Source organism: Vigna angularis, chromosome 8 (assembly GCF_016808095.1).
Source record: "Vigna angularis cultivar LongXiaoDou No.4 chromosome 8, ASM1680809v1, whole genome shotgun sequence".
NCBI lineage: Eukaryota > Viridiplantae > Streptophyta > Magnoliopsida > Fabales > Fabaceae > Vigna > Vigna angularis.
In genome coordinates, this window is record NC_068977.1 from 11,100,340 (window position 1) to 11,122,116 (window position 21,777).

At 32.6% G+C, this 21,777-nt stretch overlaps 2 protein-coding genes across 5 annotated transcripts; one reads left to right on the top strand and one right to left on the bottom strand.

Annotated features, from left to right (window-relative positions):
* Positions 1–444: 444 nt before the first annotated feature.
* LOC108345519 (uncharacterized) lies at positions 445–2,091 on the bottom strand. The gene is made up of 4 exons (XM_017584094.2): positions 1,886–2,091; positions 1,645–1,705; positions 1,380–1,566; positions 445–838 (listed from the first exon to the last, which is right to left on the bottom strand). The coding sequence occupies exons 1-4, from the start codon at positions 1,997–1,999 to the stop codon at positions 796–798; spliced, it is 405 nt and encodes a 134-aa protein (XP_017439583.1). The 5' UTR covers positions 2,000–2,091; the 3' UTR covers positions 445–795.
* Positions 2,092–13,267: 11,176 nt separating this feature from the next.
* Positions 13,268–17,904, top strand: LOC108345518 (delta(7)-sterol-C5(6)-desaturase). 4 transcript variants are annotated; one of them, XM_052866691.1, is made up of 4 exons: positions 13,707–14,814; positions 14,849–15,615; positions 15,753–16,058; positions 17,260–17,904. In XM_052866691.1, the coding sequence occupies exons 3-4, from the start codon at positions 15,776–15,778 to the stop codon at positions 17,550–17,552; spliced, it is 576 nt and encodes a 191-aa protein (XP_052722651.1). In that variant the 5' UTR covers positions 13,707–14,814; positions 14,849–15,615; positions 15,753–15,775; the 3' UTR covers positions 17,553–17,904. The 4 variants fall into 4 exon arrangements, with proteins under 4 accessions (XP_017439581.1, XP_017439580.1, XP_052722651.1 ...); XM_017584092.2 differs by lacking the exons at positions 13,707–14,814; positions 14,849–15,615 and adding an exon at positions 13,268–13,665 and having other exon boundaries at positions 15,753–15,896; XM_017584091.2 differs by lacking the exons at positions 13,707–14,814; positions 14,849–15,615 and adding an exon at positions 13,275–13,665.
* Positions 17,905–21,777: the final 3,873 nt, after the last annotated feature.

A 21,777-nucleotide genomic window follows, 5' to 3' on the forward strand; every position in this document is an offset into this window, starting at 1 on the left:
AAGAGATTGGTGATGGGTCGTCATGGATATGATGAGGGAAAGTGAAGAAGAAGAAAATGGGAAGGGAGATGAGAAAATATAGGACGAACTGGGCCACATGTTCCCTATGCTAGTAATTATTTAAATTGTATTATCCAAAAGAACAAAATTAACGAAAATTAAGACGAAAATAACAAAAATAAATTAAAACTACATTGATCAAACTCAATAAAACTATGAACTAAAATAATATTTAAGTTTTATAATAATATAGTGACTTTTACACCAGTTCATGGTGGTTTGATGAAATTACTTCTGCACGAATGAAAATTTTTCTTTAATTTAATAAAGGCCAACATGTATCCTGATTATTCCAAAATTCTTGCACTCAATTTGAAAAGTGTATAACTGGTGCAATAGGAATGAATAGAGAAAAACAGATATAAAACAAACAATAAGAATCTTCAGCAAAATTTCTAAGTTTTCTTTTTCATTAAAGATCAAAGAATTTGTTTGAATAAAATGTTTACAATGCTAATATACCAAATAAAACATTAGTTCTCTATCTAACAAAGTTACTTTCTACAAATAACCACAACAGAGTTATTTACTATCTTACTGATATCTGTGATGTTACGTGAGAACTTTTAAGGCCCAACATGAATAACTTATCTTCTCTTAGCATTCTCTACATGTGTAATTGCAACACAATGTCTCAGGTCACTCCCATGGTCTTTTGATCATGAGTATTACCTCTTCTCATGATCATCTTAACCAAAATTCACGAATTCCCCCACTTCAGTTCAATGGTGATATCTACATGTTGGATTTCCTCTCCCACCTGTTCTTGGTGTCAAGCCTGCAAAATATTATTAACACGTCAGATGATTGTGAATTGCTCACATGGCAAAACAAACAAGCAAAATAACCATATATGCACAGATAGAGCAGAATTACAATACTATAAAACACAACCAGTGATATGTGATGTCAAAGCAGAGATTAACCACAGCTACTGATGTGATAAGTTAACAACTCAATAGGTGTAATTCAGCTGGCAACACAAAAACACAGTTTTGGGAGGGTCGAGGAGTCTTCACTATAATCAAACTCCAGACCAAAATTGAAGATTAGTTTCATAATCAATCCAAAGAGCTTGAGAAAATACCTCAAGCTGCCAACAGGAAGTTAAATGCCCTAATTACGGTTGTTAACAAAAAAAAAGTGACTAAATCTCGACAACTAAGTCTCATAACCGACCAATGAATCAAAACCTACGGGAATATCTTTAAGTCTCACCTGGGTGCCAAAAGCCCTAATTATAATGATTAGAGAAACAAACAAGGATTAACTATTGCAAACTGAGATCTATCAACTAAAGTGTTATTATCTATACATACCCCCAATGCAATTTTCGCTTATTTGGCGCAGAAATCACAGGCATATCATCCTTTGCTTCTTCATTTCTAGAATCAATTCCTTCACAATCATTCCAATAACCGGATTCCTTGGGATCAACTTTTGAACCTTGAGCTACGCTGTCTTGGCTACATAAATCATCACCATGTGACTTTTTGTTAGGCCCGTCTGCAGAACCATTAACGGAATTACAACACCATAAATTAATGAACCATTACAATTAAGCGGGAAAAGAAAGAAACAAACCTTTGGATTTTATTTTGAACTTTGATTTTGATTTCACTTGCAAGCGCCTCTTGTGCAATTCCTATCACAATCCAATGTTCAGACAACGTTAACACAGAAGAACACCAACAATCAAACGCAGTAGTAAAACTACATATACCCATGTTTCAAAATGTTGAAAAAATATAAAATTATCAATATTTTTGAACGTGGGAAGTGTAAAGAATGACAAAAAGTGAATTGGATTGAAGAGGGTACTCACACGAAATTTTTCGAGCTGGTGCTGCGTAACGCCTTTAGGTTTGAAATTAGGTCGGAGGCAGGGCGTGGATGCGATTGCAGCTTCTCTTCTACGATCCTCTTCTTCCTTTTCCATTCTCTTTTCCCTTTCACCACCTTTCGTATAGTTCTCTCAAATGCATAAAATCATTTGAATAAGAATACTCGTTCAGGATATTGGATTCAGATTTTAAAAAAGATTATTTTGATATAAAACTTTCATACGAATTTCTAAAGATAACATCGATAAGAATAAGAATGTAAGGATTTTTTTGCCTCGATAAAAATCCAATTTTAATTAATTTATCTTTATATTGTAAAACTTAAAAATTTGAAAAGATTTTTGTGAAATAATTATTAATTGATTTTTTTATTACATCTCTATATTTCATATTTAAGAGTTTTAAAAGGAAATTACTCACATATAATAAGGAAATTATCTAATCTATTATTCCTTATATTCTTTTACACGTTTTCTTTTACTCTAACTTTATACTTTTATAAGATATTATTGTAATATTTGTAATTTATGTATCGAGAATGAACATTTATGCCAATACGGTATACGACTAACTAGTTAAAATATAGTAAAGGATAGTTAATTATATTTTTAAGATTTGAAGAAAATATTTTGTAATATATTGTGTAAAGACGTATATTTAGACAACAGTTTCACTTTACATATACATTATCTAATATTTTTCTTAAAAGATTGCACCTAATGAAGAAAGTTAGACGCACTTCATATTTGATAGATAGGCCATCTAAACAGCTTTTCAAATTTTATTTTTCAAATATATAATTATACAATAAATTATAATTCAATAACATATAATTTAAAGAGAAAAAAGATAAAAGTAATATACATTATGTTTTCATAATGGTTCATATGTTAACAAAGACAATTGTTAAATTTTTAATGAATTGATTGAATTTCATCAAATATATTATTGTTCTAATATACAAGTTCATTATTATTTGGAATGTAATGATTATTTATTAAGATTAAATATTATTTGGAACACATTCACTTGTAATTAAAACTGAGTATTATTTAGACCATAATTATTTTTTTACTAAGAATGCGTATTATTCATTGTAGTTCATATAATTTAATTTTAGTTTTAAACTATTCTTGCGGAGCCGAATGTACCTTGTGAAGATAACCTTAAGAGACTTCTTCAATCTTCTATGCATCAAATGGGTTTCCTTCTGCCCTCCCCTTGGTGCTCGTCCTCCATGGATGGATAATGATGTGTTTGCAAAAAACACTTTGACGCCCAAGTTAGTAGGATGCGTCAAATAACAATCAATTTTGTAAAAATGAATGTCTCCTATTTACTTCGATGTGTGTACTATTTATAAGATAATTATGAGTTTGCAAGTCCTCACCTATATGGACCTGGGCATGCCATGACCCATTTATCTCATGAGTCAGTTGTTTAATTCAGAATGTACTAAGTTAAAGAATAATACGCCATTAGAGTATGTAAGGTAAGGTCAGGCTAAGTAGAAATAGGCCGACTTGTGCCTGGGTAGATCAGGCCGGCTTGTGCCCGAGTAACATCAAGTCGTGTTGATGAGTGCATATTTATGCCCTTATTTAACCTTTATCTTGAGATTCTTAATTGGTTTTTTACTTTAATAGAATATTTTAATTACGATTTGTTATAATTGAGTTTATTGAGGATGAGATTAAAAAATATGATAAAAATAATTTTTTAGTTGCATAAATATTCTTTGGATATTTTGGGGTGTGTTAGTACAACTGCAGCTAAGTTAAAATTATTAAGGTATGGAAATAAATTGGTTAAATTTTCATGACACCTTAAAGATAAATCGAAGAATAACAAATAATCAAGATCAGAAAAAGTCACTTCAAGCAGAGTATCAAAAAGTGAAAAAATTTGGCTAAGCTAGGAAGAGGGAACAAGTAACAAAAATTAGATCTTGCGATTCAGTTTTCTCATGACTTGAAGGCATGTCAAAAACTTTAATAGGTTTAGTACAACAGTTGTAGTTGGTCGTTAGTTGACTTATGAAACATGATACCAATGGTTGGTACTCGATAATTGTTTTGTACCTGTGGAGAGCACATGCAAAGAAAAGCAAACAAAATTTTATATTTTGCAAGCAAATTATATATTTTACAAAGAAAATTATATGTTTTAAAAAGAAAAGTTGTATCTTAATCAATAACTTTACAGGTATAGTCCCTTAACCTCGAGGAGAACAGCGACGAAGAGGTTTGGATGATAGGATTTAGGTAGGCGGCAGGGAACTACATGGATGGTTTGACCAAGAGCACCAGATAGGTGGCAGATAACTACATGGAAGGTTCGACCTGAACCGACTAAGTAGGCGATAGGGAACTGCATTGGCAGGTTCGACCTAGACAGACTAGGTAGTCGGCAGGGAACTATATGGAAGGTTCGAGGCGGCAAGGAACCATGGAAGGTTCGACCTGGATCAATGGAAAGGTGGCAGAGAACTACATTGGAAGGTTCAAACTGAACCACTGGGTAGGTGGTAGGAAATTGCATGGAAGTTTCGACCGAGACAATTAAGTAGGCGACATGGAACTAAATGGAAAGGTTCGACCTAGATTGCCATTTAGGAAGCAAGGAACTGCATGGAAGGTTCGACCTGGATTGTCGAGTAGGCGGCATTGAACTGCATTGAAAGGTTCAACCTAGACCCTGAGGTGATAAGGAACTACATGGAAGGTTCAACAACTACTACAAAAACAACATATAACATCACACGTTCAACGTCCAATCATTGAATAACCAATGTTAAAAATGATCGGTGACATTTTAAAACTAAAAGTTCAAATAAGAAGTCAGATATTGAGAAGTTTGACATCCTATTGGTTATAAGATGTCGGATATTGAGAAGTTCAGCATCCTATTGGGTAAATTTCGCGAAAATGCTTGGCAAGAAGGTGAAAATGTATTTACGTATGACTTTGAATTCCCTAGAATTAGATGTGAAAAGGTTATAAGACGTCAAATGCCCTAGAATCAAACATTATATGTTAGTGAATTCAATAAAAATTTGGGCGGGAGGTTAAAAATTCATTCACTTTATCTTAGCGTGAGATCCTCTTCTCTGCTCAAAATTTTCTCGCACGAAGCTTGGCGACCTACACATGTAATCTTTCTTTCATTTAGTACAAATGCATGTTCATTAACTACTTTAGGTATGATTTTCATTTTTTTTTACCCATTGTTTTCGTGTTCTTCTCCTTGGTGCGCATTTTGCTTTTTCTCTCACTTGTGGCAATACTTTATTCCGATGAACCCACCTTTTTTAAGATTAGTTTTCATTTTTGTTTTTCGTTTTCAAGAACTTGTTTGTTGTTGTTGTTGTTTGTTATTTGTTGTTCATAGTACATTACACGTTATACATCTAAGCTTTAGGGTAGAATTGAGAATATATTGTAAACAACTCCAAATGACCTAAAAATTTCTTCAAAAACCAAAATAGCATGAGAAGCCCCCACAAAAAATTTTAGATCAAAATTCAAAGTCTAACTATTTTAAATATTTTTGCAAAGTTTGAAAAAAAAAACAAAAATAAATTTCCGAAAAGTACAAAACATCGTTTTCCGAAGAATCTAGAAGAATTAGCTGGCTCTGCTAGCTACCACAATATCTTAAACTTTTTTCTACCCCAAATCCATATATAATAATAGCAAATCGGATAACAAGAGCAAATGTTATGGTCGTTTAAAGATCTATCGTTGTTCACTTTCCAAATAATTTTTATAATAGAGACCTAGAGTAAGAGCTCTTGGTGTTTTTCTTGAACTACCGGTTCTAAAGGAGTGGTAAAAGAAATCCAACCAAAACCAGTAACCATAGCTATCAAAACCAAATATCACAAGTTAATACTACTATTGTCATAACTTTTGTGCTTTTGCTTATAATTCATAGTTCATGCTATATAAAATACCCAAAATTGGATTACATTTGTTGTTTTTCTCTATTTAGGTCTCGTAGAGTTGTAAAAATGAATCAAAATTAATTTAAAAAAATTCGATTAACGTCGAAAAATTTATTAACGTTGGACAATGGCAAAATTCGACATTAATTCACATTAATTGACGTCAGACATAAAGAAATATCTGACATCAATTTTATCTATTGGAGACGTCAAATTGCTCTATGTCCAACATCAATTAACGTCTGATTTTTTAAATTTGACGTCAATTTAACGTCTCCCAATATGACATCGATATTTTTTAGACTTTAAAGGCCAAAAAACGCAAACATCAGACCATTTTTACACTAGTGAACTAAGCTGAGTACCGTAAATGAAAAGTGAGTAGTTAATGTGTTCATTATAAGAAAATCAATTGACATTCACCTTGTGGTCGTGGATTCGAGCCCCATAGTGGGCACCAATTTTTTTTGTAGAGCTGAATGTACCTTGTGAAGATGACCTACATGGATAGAACTCAAACTACTAAAAAGACACTAGAAGGAGGGTTGAATAGTGTTATGAAAAACGTTTTTGCAAATGGACGTTTAACAACCTTGGTGACGGTTAGACGATTTACATAGGTTGTTAGATGCTTGATTTATAAGGCATTATTTAAACCACAACGTTCAGAGATAAAGTGTTTTTCAAGCATTTAGGAAAACTACTACAACTTTTAAGAAAGATAGCTCTTAAGGAAAATAATGTCTAATGACAAGAGGTTAACTTTGCAAGCAATTGCAGTGTTTATAAATAAGATATTTTGTAAAGCTAAAGCAATAAACACACAAATATTTTTATATTGGTTCACTCAATTAAGCTACGACTAATTCTCCTTTAAGACCTCTCAGAGGGTTCCACTATAATCTCAACAAGATTACAATATTAGCACACATCCTGGTTACACTAGTTAATCTCTGTAACACCTGTTACATTGACTAGAACTGTGTATTAGCACCACTCCTGGTTACACTAGTCAATCCTGGTAACACCTGTCATGTTGACTAGAACTAAGCATTAACATCACTCTTGGTTACATTAATCAATCCTGGTAATACTTGTTATGCTGACTAGAACTGAGTATACCCACTCCTGGTTTTCGCTAAACAATTGTCCAATAAGCCTTTAACTCAACTAGGCTAACCACTAAGTGTTTGAATTCTCTTCAGAATGTACGATCAATCAGATTGTTTATAAGTCTTAGATTGTTTACAATACAAATCAATCTAATGGACCTTGTAGGATTTTCTCTTTTCTTTCTAATGTAAGCTTATGACTCTATGAAGCTTGAGAGTGTATACTTAGAGTTCTTGTTCTTGCACGAGTGTGAGTTTTTCTTTGATCTTTTTGTTGTTCGTGTGCTTATCCTTCTTCTTCTTTCCAAGGGATTTTCTATTTATAGGTTCATGGGAAAAGATCCGCTAGACAATGCTTGTCTTCAATCTTAAGATCTTCGTAGCCTTTTTGTAGGTAGCAACCATAAGTTGAAGTCAATGGGTTAGAGTAGAGATGCTTTTTGCAATGCTTTAACTAAAGTAGGTTGTACGAACTCTTCAACACGACTTTTGATGGAGAGAACATTCTATGAATGTCTTCTTTATTTCTAACGTTCACTTCTGACTTGTTCATGATGGAGTAGGTGAATACTATTAATAGGCATCTACAGAAAGTAGAGTAGAAATGCATGTTGACAGATATGTCCTTTTTCTTATTTACTTTTATTGTTTGAAATGTTGCACATTTAATGTTTTGCGTTGCGTGTTCAAAACAACTTTGTCAATTTTTCTATACATGAAAATTTTTTAGGCACTTTTTGAAAAGATACCAGGTATATATTCATAAAAGTTTCATTGCTGGATAAAAACACGTTGTATCAAGGTATCATTTATCCTTTAAAAGGCGTTTACTAACAACGCATTGTTTAATGATCTTTGTTTAGTATGAGAGTGCATTTAGTAAACTGTTATTCAACACATTATTTTTGGAGCATTGTTTATAGCTTTATTGCGTTTACAAAAAACATCATGTAGCATATTGTTGCATTGTTTAATAAGATACAATATGAGTGCATTTAGCAAGAATGTCCTGTAACATATTCATGTGTTTGCGAAAATATTGTTTAATGGTGCGTCTACTATCATAATAGCATGTTTACTAAAACATAATTTAATAACGCGTTTACTAAAAAATCATGTAGTGACCCTTCCATAATAAATCTTTGTTTAATAGCACGTCTACTGATAATAAGATCGTTTGGTCCTAGCGCGTTTACTGAAATTTTTCTTTGTTTATCTAGATGTCATAGCGCTTGTTTCATAAAATGTCTTTTATTCAACGATATTATTTTCATGAGGATAATACTTTGTCAAATACTCATTTCGTTTATCTTTGTTTGTTAAACTTCAAAACATGAAGGTGTTAGATGGTCATGTCTTATAGATGATCTTATCTTAACATTCTTCAATCTTCTATGCATCAAGTGGGTTTCCTTTAGCCCTCCCCTCGGTGCTCGTCCTCTATGAATGGATGGTAAAGTGCTTACTAAAGACACTCTGACGCCCAACTTAGTAGGGTGCATCAGATAGGAATCAATGATGTAAAAATGAATGTCCCTTATTTACCTCGATGAGTGTATTATTTATAAGATAACTATAAGTTTGTGAGCCTTCACCTATATAGACCTGGAGGGGGCATAGCCCATTTAACTCATGAGTTAGTTGTCTGATTCAAAATGTTCAATGTTAAAGAATAATACGCCATTAAAGTATGTGAGACAAGTAGAAACAGACCTACTTGTAACTGGGTAGATCAGGCCGAGTTGTGTCCAGGTAGCATCAGGCCTTGTATAGTACAAACACTATAAATAAAGTCCATCTAAACCTAGAAAAATCATCCATAACAAGTGCATAGTAATTTCTACCAAGACTCATGGTTTTTTGAAGGCTAAACAACTCCTTATATGAAAACTCAAGAGGTCTCAAAGCTAAAACATAATTTTTTAGTTTAAAAGAAACTTACGTAGCGTTTCTTTTATTTATTTCACACCAATTGATTATGGGCACACAAAGAGGAAAAAAGGTTTATGTTGTTAAAGTAGATGAGTCCCAACAATTAATAAGGTTTTGATGATAACAAAACACTCCATCTGATGTGTACATATCTGATCAAAAGTGAAACTATGATTAGACACCTAAGAGAGCGTCTAATGGAAGTAGTGAGAATCAGAATTGATCAATGTTGTTTGAAGTTCAAATTATATGACATGTAGCATCACTTGGATTTGCTTAATTGATTTATATTTATACATTGTGTGTGGCAACGAAAGAAGTAAGTTTGGTAAAGGCAAAGGTCAAATCTAAGCATTAGACGAGTCAAGGTGTTACATGGGTCTAATGTAATCCTAAACCCATGTTTACAACCCAGGACCTAAAGTTAATGATCAAGACTCCATAACCAAGTAAAGCATATAGATGCATTTTTGCCATGTAACAACATTAGATTATCTAATTGGATATATAACTTAAATTAATTTTCGCCTAATTTAAGTTAGATAAGGTAGATGAGTGATCAATTCATCAAGCAATGCGAAGTAAATAAAATAACTAATATATATGTGATCCTTCATAAGAGTAGAGTTCTTGAAGCTTCATCTTCCTCTTCCATCTTTTTTACCATTTCTCTTCTAAGTGGTCCTAGATGTCCTCCAGATGGTCCTCAATCATACCATTGTTTTTCTGTTTTGAACTTATATTTTTTGTTATTATTTTTTATATAATAACAACCCCATAAATGCTTATAAGAGTAATTTAACTCAATACTTATTCAATATTGAAATATCTCTTACTCACTTGATTGTGAGAGTTCTTGTAAGTAGATTTTCTGCTCTTTGTAACAAATTAGAGTTTACACCCACTTAAGAGATCAAATTAATTTCTCTAATTTTTTTATAAAAATACATGTTTTACATTGAGTAAAAAGAAATTAAAAAATAATATTTAATAATTATGATAAATATAAAGACTAAAATTGGTATTAAATCATAAAGATTTTATACTAAAACTGTATTTTGTTTATAATTAAAAATAAAATATATTAGTATTTTGTTGGATGTTTATATTAAATTTATTATATAATTATTGATATATTTATTTAAAGTAATAAATTAATGATATAATTTTGAATAATATGAAAGTTTTGAATATTTCGAAATTCTTAATCCTAAATAAAATATCTACGTAAATTTATTAGATAGATAAATCTTATAAAATTTATTTCGGCTAAAATATCTTTCATTAAGTTTTGTAGTTGATAGAGAACATTTTACACAAAAATACAGTGCATTTGGATACAATTTGGAAGATTACGCTTTACTATTCTAATTAATACCATAAGGTTAAACTTTATTTTTCTTTAATATTATTCTTTTAAGATGTCTTCAGTATTTTTCATTGTTTGCCTCATTTTAAATAAAATTTTAAAAATTATAACTGAATAATATTCATTATCCTAAATTAATTTGTGTAAGAATTCTCACTTTTTTTTTATGAAATTATTAGTAAAAAATATAAAATAAATAAACAAACAACTAAAGAAATAAAGTCCAGGTTCTTACAAAACATGCTTGTAATTAATTATCAATAGCTAACGGGAAAAGATACCCGGTGCCGCTGTTTCACTTAACTTCTACTAAAAAAATGTATTTAGTGAAACTATTAATGACCTTTTAATTTAAGTTAATTTAAAATGGTTGATAGGGATGCTCCTACCTTTTTAAATAACTGCATTTTAATATCATCGTACACCTATATTAAAAATAACAATAAATATATTATTTTAAAAATAATTTTATCAAAATGGTAACACTTTTTTTTTATATATAAATATTAGTAAAAACATATGTTATTCTTTTATGACAAGAGACAATAATAAAATTATTATTATTATTATTATTATTATTATAAAAATAAATATAAATAATTTTTAGGTTTTATTCTAAATAATTTTTATTTATTTTATAGATAATTTTTTATTGTAAAAAAATTATTATAATTTTAAAAATAATTAAATTTTAAAAAGCGTTAAATCAGAAAAATATTAAATTTGAAAAATTTACTTAAAACAAATATTTAGAAAAATTAGAAATGTATACCAAAATAAATAATAATAATATAAAGTAAAACTTTTTAGTTGAAAATTTTTTCAATTATATTTTCTTAAAATTAATAAAATAAAAATATTTAGGCTTAATATCAATTTTGGTCCCAATTTTTGTCAGTTTTATTCGAAATGGTTCTAATTTTTTTTTCTTTTCAATGCTATCTTAGAGAATGTAATTTATGTTCAATTTAGTCTTTTTTGCAGACGGCGTTTAAATCGTTAACGACACACTGTCCAACTGTGCAAAATCCAAATGAGATGACATTTAACTGCCTGTGGATTCCCTTAAGCACAGTGAGGTGGATTCTGAAAAAATGTCATTTATTTAATGAAAGTGTATGGGTCTTGTGTGGCCATGTGCAAGGAGTTTATCATCTGGGTTGGGAGGTTCTTCCAAGGGCTTGGACGTGAATGCACAGCCACTGCAAGCGGAGATGAGGCAGAGGAGGTGGCGACGCTGTCATGATTTCCGAACAGCGCAGCCTCGTCGTTTTAAATTATCTCTGCATATACAATAGAGGAGTGAGTTTTTGTAAAACAATATCTTTCTATAAAGCACACCTTATCATCACCATTACCCATACCTACCTAACTCTGATTAATCACCTATTTAATTTTGCACCCATATTTGAAACTTTCAATTAATTAAGGTAACCATTTTCAAAACCCAATTATCCAAATTTTGTATGACCGACCCCTTCCAAGAAAACAAAATAAAGGTAAAAAACATCAACCTCTCAAAACTAAATTAACTTCCATATATACAAAATTCAAATAAAAATTTCAAAGTCTGAACTCAGTAATATTAGTCTTCAACTGCATATTTTCAAGATGATGGGGATTGGTGTTGATGGGGTTGTTGGGTAGTGTGGACAAATGGATGAAACCTGGGTTTACCAAATGGGAATCCAATGGCTTTGGAGTTTCTGATTAGGCGCAAGTTGCTCGTTGATACTGGATTGCGATTAGGTCTTGAACTGCTTTAGGGTTTCTGATTTCTTTTCGCAGGTGTGTATTGGGTGAAGAATACTATTATAGGATATTAGTAAATAGTCAACCAAATGATGGAAGGCAGGAAGATGCTGAGCAGTGAGGGAGAAGAAGAAGGGAACCAAACAGTTGAAGGGGTGAGGCTACCGAACAGTGGAAGCACGAGAGCTCGATCGGTTCGCCAGAAGGATTTGCGATTTAAGCTCGTGGTCCTGCAGATTTCTGGTTCTTGTGGTTTGCAGGTTTGGGGTTGGCGAGGATGATGGAGGTGTGTGCCGCAGCGGCGCATTGAAGAATGAAGAGTGGTAGTAGTAAGGGTGGCCATGGAGATTCTGCTGTTGGCTATGAATGTTATACGAAACTCGCGATTTAGGTTGGTGCTAGAGGAGGAAGACTCGTGATTTACTGCAGGTTTGATGGCGTCGCGGATGGAGATGTGGTGGTTGCAGGTTCTCGTATTGAGTGGCGCGATTCTTACGACGGTGACGACCTGAAATGGACTTTGTTGTGTAGCTGTGGTGGCGACCTAAGGTTTTGGAAGCGCGAGGAAGATGATGCGCGAAGATGATGGTTTGGCGAGGTGAGACCCTAATCAGAAATACATTTTCAAAAAAATCAATAAATTCAGCTCACCGTGTCTTAAGGTATCCACATAAGCACTTAAATACCATCTCATTTGGATTTTGTACCGTTAAACAACTAATCGTTAACGATTTAAACGTCGTTTACAAAAAAGACTAAATTGATCATAAATTACCCTTTTTAAGACAACATTAAAATAAAATTAAAATTATTTCAAATAAAATTGACAAAAATTAGAAGCAAGATATTAAACCAAATACTTAAAAAGCAAATATGTTACGTTCATTTTTTTTATTTTAAAGTTTCCTGTCACTGTCATTGCTGTCAATCAGGGCGGCCAACCCATTATCTTATTTTCATAAATTTTTATTAGCATAGTTCTAAAATCTTAATTTATAACACTTGCTTTCAGTATTACAACCTGGTAATATACTTCTAGTATTTGGCATTTAACAAAATAAATATACTTATTCATTTTGAAATACTTATTAAAGTTTATTTTATGATTTTATTGCTTAAAAATATTAAATGATCTTTATTTTTGTAGTTACTTATAATAGGAAAGAAAAGAAAACATCTTAACATCAACATCACTCACACATGCTTTTGAAAATAAAAAACATCTCCATCACACACTCTTCTAAAAAATCAATCACCATCACATGACACCACGAAATCGTACCCTGTTAAATTAATTAAACTAAGACACAATAAATCATCCACTGCATTTTCCGCCTCTGCGACTCTTCTCAGTTTCATTCTATCCCTCTCTTAGCTGTTGTGCTTTGATTCCCTTCTTCTCCACCGTGGCCATGGAGGACCTAACATCGTTGTTAAGCGATTATGGGACCCTCTTCAGAGAAGACACAGACTTTTACAACCGCATTGTGTTGGGCACCCTTTTGCCGCACAGCGTGTGGGCCCCACTGCCGCACTTCTTCCAGACCTGGCTCCGCAACTACCTCGGTGGTGTCCTTCTCTACCTCCTCTCTGGCTTTATGTGGTGCTTCTACATTTACTATTGGAAACGTAACGTTTATCTGCCCAAAGGTTTTTCCTTTTACCTCCTCCTCTGCTTACCTTTATTTCTTATTCTTTTCTGTGTTATTTGTCTGTGTGAACATCTTGTTTGTGTTTTCAATCCCATTGGTTGGCTTTATCGTAAGGGACTAATCTTTTTTTTATTAAGGTTTGAATCTTGACTAAAAGAGATGTTTATATTTAGTGTCTGACAAACATCGTTGTATGCTGATGAGGATAAATATATACGGGGCCTAAAAGATTATGTTGTGTTTGGTTAAAAATGGTATATTTTAGCTCTGATATGAAATGGGTTTTGATTAGTTTTTTAATCTGGTTCATTCATGCTTTGGTAGTAACTTCTTTTAAAGAAAAAAAAAATTGGGGGATTTTGGAGTGTATCAGTGGGGAGTTCAAATTTTTGTTAGGCTTCTGTGTCTGTTTTTTTTTTTAAAGATGGTATACTTTGGCCTTGATATTAAATGGGATTTCATTAGTTTTTTACTCTGGTTTCGGCTTGCATGATTTTAGAAGAAAGGGTAAAAGACTATTACTTTGGCTTTTGGTGTTCTGGCTTTTGTTTTGATACCATTATTACTTGTTTTGCGTTTTAGGATTATGGAGAGGAAAATTGGAGTTAAATTGGTTTTGGGTTTTTGGAATTTGATTTTCAGTGGTTGAATTTTTTAATAATTATTTTTTATAGTGTTTAGTTGATTGTCTTTGATGGATTATGCTTCTACAGTTATTGCTGATGTACGTGATTCCCGCTTTTCCTTTTATAGATCTGTTCTTACTTTCGTGAATCATATAGTGTGCGGTGAACTGTATGATTGCATCTCCTAATTGATGTATTGTGCCTTCTAAGGATTGTTGGTGTTCTTATTATGGTAGTAATTTGAGTGGACTTTTCCTATTTGTGTCTGTAATGTCTGATACATGTAACCATCTCACGCAGTGAGAAAAGGATTTTCGTGTTGTTTATAAGGGTGCAACGTCTTGGGAAAATGATGCGGGGAGAGTTATTTGTTTAGGGCAAAGCAAGGTTTTCAGTTTCAGTATCCATTAAGCTTCCATCACGGATTTGTTCTTGTTCTGTAAAACTTCACTGACCAAATCTGATGCATGTTCTTGCAAGTTGTTACAACTCACAATACTATTGACATTCTGCAAAGTAAGGTTACAGAGTTGACTGTATATTCTGCAAAGTAAGGTTACAGAGTTGACTGTATGCCGTGCTCGAATATTTTTGAAACTTGGGCAGTTACTTTACCTTTTGAAATTGCCACTCATCTTCGTGCATTACTTGAGAAGAATTTTATTGTTCTCTGCTATGATCTTTCCAAGAAGGAGATTGTGACCTAGACAGGCTATTTTCATCATTACAACTAACCTGTATGGTTTTAAACAACAGTATGAAAATGCATTTTTTGGTGTCCCTGGGACCACATTATGACTGCAATTGTAGTCACATCAACCACATTTGTTTGCAACCTTTTTTGTAATAATAAGATTCAAAATGAAACTGTAGCTGTGACCACTGTCTAAAACATTGTGTTTTATACGTGTGGAGCTCGAAGTTTTACAACAGGGATCATACTGCCTCTACCACTGAATTGTTCTATGCTTTACAGTCTAGTCAATCGGAAGATTGATTTTCTTTCATTGTTTCATACATATATGAATTGACTAGATTCTCATTTAAATAGCTAAAATGCAATTTTCTTTAGTTTTTCTTCCCATACTATAGTAATTGTCAATTGGTCATGAAAGACAATTTGTAGTACTCTGCTTCACCTAAAGCAGTAGCATAAAATATCTTTGTTTAGATTAATACAGGGCAAGTTGTTTATACTTTACCTCTTGTGGACTACCTTCAGAAGTCTGAGACCAAGCTGTTTATATTCATCTTTGGTCTGGCTCTAGAAATTTTGAGTTATTGGAGGTCAAACTCAACTAAGCAGAGCAGTTGTACTAAAGGTTTGAGTATTAACAACTAACGGTTTTTTCAAGTATACTCGCATGTAGCTTTTGTGTTGTTGTGCTTTTAATTGTAAGGCACGTATAGGATCTTTTGTAACTTTCATTTCTTGATATATTGAAATCTACCATTGCAGATGCTATTCCCTCTCAAAGAGCCATGCTGTTGCAAATAGGTGTTGCTATGAAAGCCATGCCTTGGTACACTTTGCTTCCAACTGTTTCAGAGTACCTAGTAGAAAATGGCTGGACAAAGTGCTATCCTAGATTATATCACGTTGGTTGGCTTCCATACTTTGTGTATTTAGCTATTTATCTAGTTGTTGTAGAGTTTGGTATTTATTGGATGCACAGAGAGCTGCATGACATTAAACCACTTTACAAACATCTTCATGCTACTCATCACATCTACAATAAACAGAACACTCTGTCCCCTTTTGCTGGTAAGTACATTAAATATTCAACATTTAAACACTGCAGTCGTAGTTATGTCAAGCTAACAACTCTTTTCAGACAATTAATTTTAACCTTTTATAGTCCCCGAGAAGAAGATAATTCATAATGACTTTGAAAAATGTTTTTAAGTCTATTATTGGGTTATTTCATAATTTATGCGTGTGCTGTGGTAGATGATACGGATTTTAAGGGTTGGAGTTTGATAAGGATCACAGTATGTGATTATAACTGTGTTTTACTGGTGAACCTTGAACCTAAATCATTATAATGCACCTTTATCACGTGGAATGTGAGTTTGGCAAGATATTTTTCACAAAGCTCAAAATCATCACTAGATCTAAAATGAATGTAGTCCTTATGAAACCAAGATAGTTATATTTTGAATTGTGTATGTCACAAGTATATCAACGACTTAGAATATCTGCTTCATCTTTTCAAAGAAACTCATGAAGGAAGAGTGTGGAAAGGAAATATTGGTAAGGATATAAGGGAAATAGAAATAGAGACATATAATGAAAGGAAGGACACTGACCACAAACAGAGAGAATCAGTAAATATTTTTATTTTGGATATCCACGAACAGAAACCAATCATATAGATAAGAGCTGAGTATATATGTAAATAGAGACAAAAATGTGTTCTTCTGTAGGAATCAAGCACTACTTTCTTATTGATATCCCGTTTCATGTGACTTGTTTTGTCAACCAGTTTATTGTGGATATACTTCCCAAAATTATGGATATACTTCCCAGTTTCTAGTATTACTGTTCTTTTCTGCAAGCTGACAAGATAAACTTTGCTAACATACCAAGCAGTTGTTGGTACACTACTTTGGTAGTAGATAGATTAGCGCTTTAACAGTACTGGTGCTACACTCACTACTAAAGACATGCTATTCTAGTAACAAAACCATTAATTTATTCTAGTTTATGTGAGTTACTTTTTGTCTCCCTACAAATGAGTGTCATTCATTTTCATTGCTAGAAGCTGCTTTCCATTTTGGCACCACTGTATATGGATGTTATTCTTTTTATTCATGTTCTAGTCTGATTCATTTTGTGTTTAACATCACCTTTATTTGTTCTACCATTTGTTTCTCTTATTGTCCATCTTTAGATATTTCCACTTTTTCTCCGTAACATTCTGACAAGATGAAGGGTGTAATGACCTTTTCCCCATGTATCTCAGGTTTGGCGTTTCACCCTCTTGATGGGATTCTTCAGGCATTACCACATTCTCTTTCTTTGTTTTTTATCCCAACCCATTTTACTACACATTTAGTTCTCATTTTCCTTGAGGGTGTTTGGACTGCAAATATTCATGACTGCATTCATGGAAAGTTGTGGCCTGTTATGGGTGCTGGTTACCACACCATTCACCACACTACATATCGGCACAACTATGGTCATTATACCATCTGGATGGATTGGATGTTTGGGACTCTTCGCGACCCGGAGGAGGAAGATGACAAGGCAAAGTGATGAACTGCAGACTAGCATTGAAAAGTCATTGGTTATCTTGTTTGGATTGTTGAAATGTGGTTCCTAGCATGTAAAGCTCAAATGTGTTCTGTATTTTTCTGGTGTGCATCACAAGGTGATTTTATATGTTAGAGAGACAGGGTAGAGGGTTAAAATGGGAGCTTCCCTGTCTCTGATTCTATTGTCAGTGTATGTGGTTTAGGTCTTTTTCTTTCTCAGATTGTGTGGTAGAGATTGAGATGGTAATGCTGTTTTCTCCATGTGAGAATTGGTCAAACTACTAATACTTGGATTTGTTTCACTCTCTTTCTCCCTTCTATATGATTCTATGTTGAAATGAGGTGCAAGAAAACCATTCCTTCAAACTAGATTCTGTCATGGCTGTCTTTGATCTGCGGCAGCATGATTGTTTGTTGATTCTTTTAATGGGATTAGTAAACAATTTGTTTGTCAATCTAATTTAGAGTACTTAATTTAGGATTCAATGATCATCACAGTTTATTGCTAAACAATTTATATCTTGAATCAACTTTATAAATATATCTAATTCATTGTATTGCCTTCTTATGTGAATATTAATTAATAATTGGTGCATTGCTTCCCATAAATAGATATTTAGAAAGTCTCATATAATCCAAAAATCTTAACACTTGAAGTTTTAACTTGCTTTCAATAACTTAAGTGATAATGTTGAAGATGAAGGTGAATTAAAGGCGTTTGAAAAATAAATAATGCAAAGAAGTAAAAACCTGCAAAATCGTAAACTCAAGAAAAAATAAATGAACTAGAAAGGTAAAGATACAAGAGAAGTAATTGTAAAAGAAAGAGATAAATTACTAAGAATAAAACAAAAACTGATAAAAGAAATTATTTGAAATAGTGATTCAAATTGTCACAATTTTCACTCAAGTTGTCATTATCTTGTTTGCAGTGCTTTTGGAGTGTTTTTATTGTAAATACAATTTATCACACGTTTTGAATACAAATAACCTATTTCATATTCCTTTTGATAGTTAAGTCAAAATAAAAAATAAAAAGAAAATTACATAATGATTAGGATAACTCTCAAAACGTCCATGTTTGCATCATCTATTCATCATCCCCTTAGGACGTCATTTATAATTTATAAAATATCAATTTCATAAAGAAAACATAACTATGATATCATCAATAATTAGTGAAAATTTAACAAAACCTTTATTTATTCAGCATAAGCAATGTTAAACCTTGTTGAATATAGTAAAAATTATGTATCAGATTAATCTCCTTTATGGGATGTCATTTATAATTTATAAAATATTAATTTTATAAAGAAAACATAACTATGATACCATCACTAACTAGTGAAAATTTGACAAAACCTTTATTTATTTAGCATAAGCAATGTTAAAACTTGTTGAATATAGTAAAAATTATGTATGAGATTAATCTTCCTTATGTTGAATATACAATTAAGGTACTCTACTTATAATAGAAGAAATATGGGCTAAGTTTAAAACACAAATAAGGAATAATAACAAACTAATTAAAGATAAAAGATAAAGATAATATATCTAATATCCCCCTCAAGCTAGTGCATACAAATTATATGTACAAATCTTGTTAGTAATATAATCAATAAAGACTTAGTGAAAATATTTGTTTCTGCACTCAAATGACACCAAATTGTTAATGATTTGAGAAAATGAAATACCAACACAGAAGACTCTCCGTGAGCAACAAATCTGGGAGGTTGCCCCATATAAATCTCTTCTTGCAAATCGCCGTTATGAAATGCATTGTTGACATCTAGTTGATACAGAGACTATTGTTGAAGAGCCACCATGGCTATAAATAAACTAACAAAAGTCATCTTTGCCACTAGAGAAAAACATATATGGACGATTCAAACGCATCGGTGACAAAAAGAGAGATTAAAAGAGACAACAACATAAAAAGCCATGGATGAACAACTAACAACAATTATGGAGAATAATATTGGATTGTGGTGGATTACTGCGAAACTTCAACTATGATAACTTTGACAAATAATATTAGACGACAACCAGTAGTAGCTAACAACGACAAACTGCAGAAACTAGATTATTAGTAATTGATAGGGGCCTGCAATGGTGGACAATAACAAACTGCAAGGACTAGATTGTCATCAGTAATGGATAGTGGCCTGCAGTGGCTAACAACGATATAGTATAGGGACTAGATTGAACCACATAGAAACAAAATCCTCCTCGCGACAGACAATGGAAATGACGGCATTGCCGATGATAGAAAATGAAAGTGGAATATCGGGCTCTTCAAAAGAATGGTCTCCTTTATTCATCAAAGCACCTAGAAACAGACTCCCCACCTCCCTCATGGAAAGAGGCAGGAATAGTAGACAACAATGAAAACGACATTGTAGAGAAATGAAATTAGGAGAGCAACACTAAGGTACTCAAACACAAGTGTTGAAACACAAAATTCTCAGGATGGTCGACTGAGACGATGAAAACCGTGTTGTCATTGGTCAAAATTAAAACTCTGACAGTGGCAACAGTAGACAATAGTGACGATGGTAGCGACAATAGACGGTGGAGCCACCGATAGTAGTAGAAGGTGACACCGTCTACAGTGGCGAGTGTAGTAGAAGAGGGGACAAAAAAAATTTTCTCAAAAGAACCTGACTCTAGATACCTTATTAAATGATAAATGTGATAAATTAGCTATTATTCACACGTAGTAAAACCCTTTATTTGTCTTTTTATCAATTATTTTGTGTTGAATTTCATGAAAAGATGAAAGACTGGTATATTGTTGTTATAAATATAGATACTTATTTGTTTTTGGGTCATTTTACAATAAGCACTTTCTGGTGGCCTAGTGAGAAAGCACTTTTTGGTGATCCTTTTAAAGTGTCGAGAGTTAAAGAGAAAGATAGTTTTTTTTTGGACGTGGGAACGAACCAGACGCTCAAGAAATGGGTTGAGGAACTTCTAAGGCTCAAGAACTCCATATTCCTTCATCCTTTTCATCATTAAAATTCATTCTTGTGTTCTAGATGTATAGGAGTAGTTAAACTCCCTTTCATTACGGTTGAATGTAATGTACTTAAACTCTTTGTAGTTCTTTCTATGCAATAGAATATCTTTTTTATCCCTTGTGTTCTATCCTTTTATTAACTTGCATGATGGAATATCTATGCTATTTTTGGGGTATCTAATCATTGGAAAATTCTTTGGAACCTAGACGTGGATAGAACAACCAAGAAGCATGGCTCTAGACATAGACCAAGGATCTTGGTCATTCTAAACATCTTTTCTTAATGCAAATCTTGTGTTTGAATATCTAAGGGATTAATATTTTTACATAAAGGTTTAAAACTTGTCTCTAAGGAATTAGGACTTGTATACTTGTGATGTGAATGCTTGAATATGTTAGAGATATATTGTGTGGATGAGTGTTTAAAGTTTCAGACATGAAGTCTTACCCCAATGAGTCTTTACCCATCTTACTTTATAATCTTTATATTAAGTAACTTTACATGTTTGTAACTTATATGAACCAATCACCGTTTATATTCATTGCTTAAACTAGTAAGTAATCATAATTACCTAAACAAACACAAATGCCTTAGGAGACGATACTTTGACTTACAATCTATATTACTTGAATGATTTGGTGCATTTGTCAAGGAGTTAACAAGTTTTTGGCGCTATTGTTGGGGATGTTTTAGTTGTTTAGGCAAATTGTGTGTTATTTACCAACTTAGGCCTATTTCATTCATTCATTCATTCTTTACTTTTATTCTTGTACAGTTACATTGTGTTTATAATCATTGTTACTTGCTCACCTTATCCTTTCTAGTGTTTCTTGTTTTGCATGAGAAGAAGTGAGCAAGCTAACAATCTACTCTTTGATCATGAAATCGAAAGAATAGCTCGGAGGAACAACAATAGAAAAAAAAGGTAAAACATGGAAGCTAGAGAAGCAAATTCCATGATCCATCTGTTATCTCTTCATCTAATAAAGAAAGGGAAGTTATGGTTGCAAATCCTCATGGTGAAGGTGAAGGACAAGGTAGACACATTTTTGGTAGATTATGCGATGGTCATGTGGGCTCTCCATTTCAATAGCATTGCTCAACCAATGGCGAATGCCACAAATTTGGCGATAAAGCTTGCTCTCATTCACTTGGTTCAAAACAATCAGTTAAATGGATTGTCTCATGAGAATCCTTACACTCATT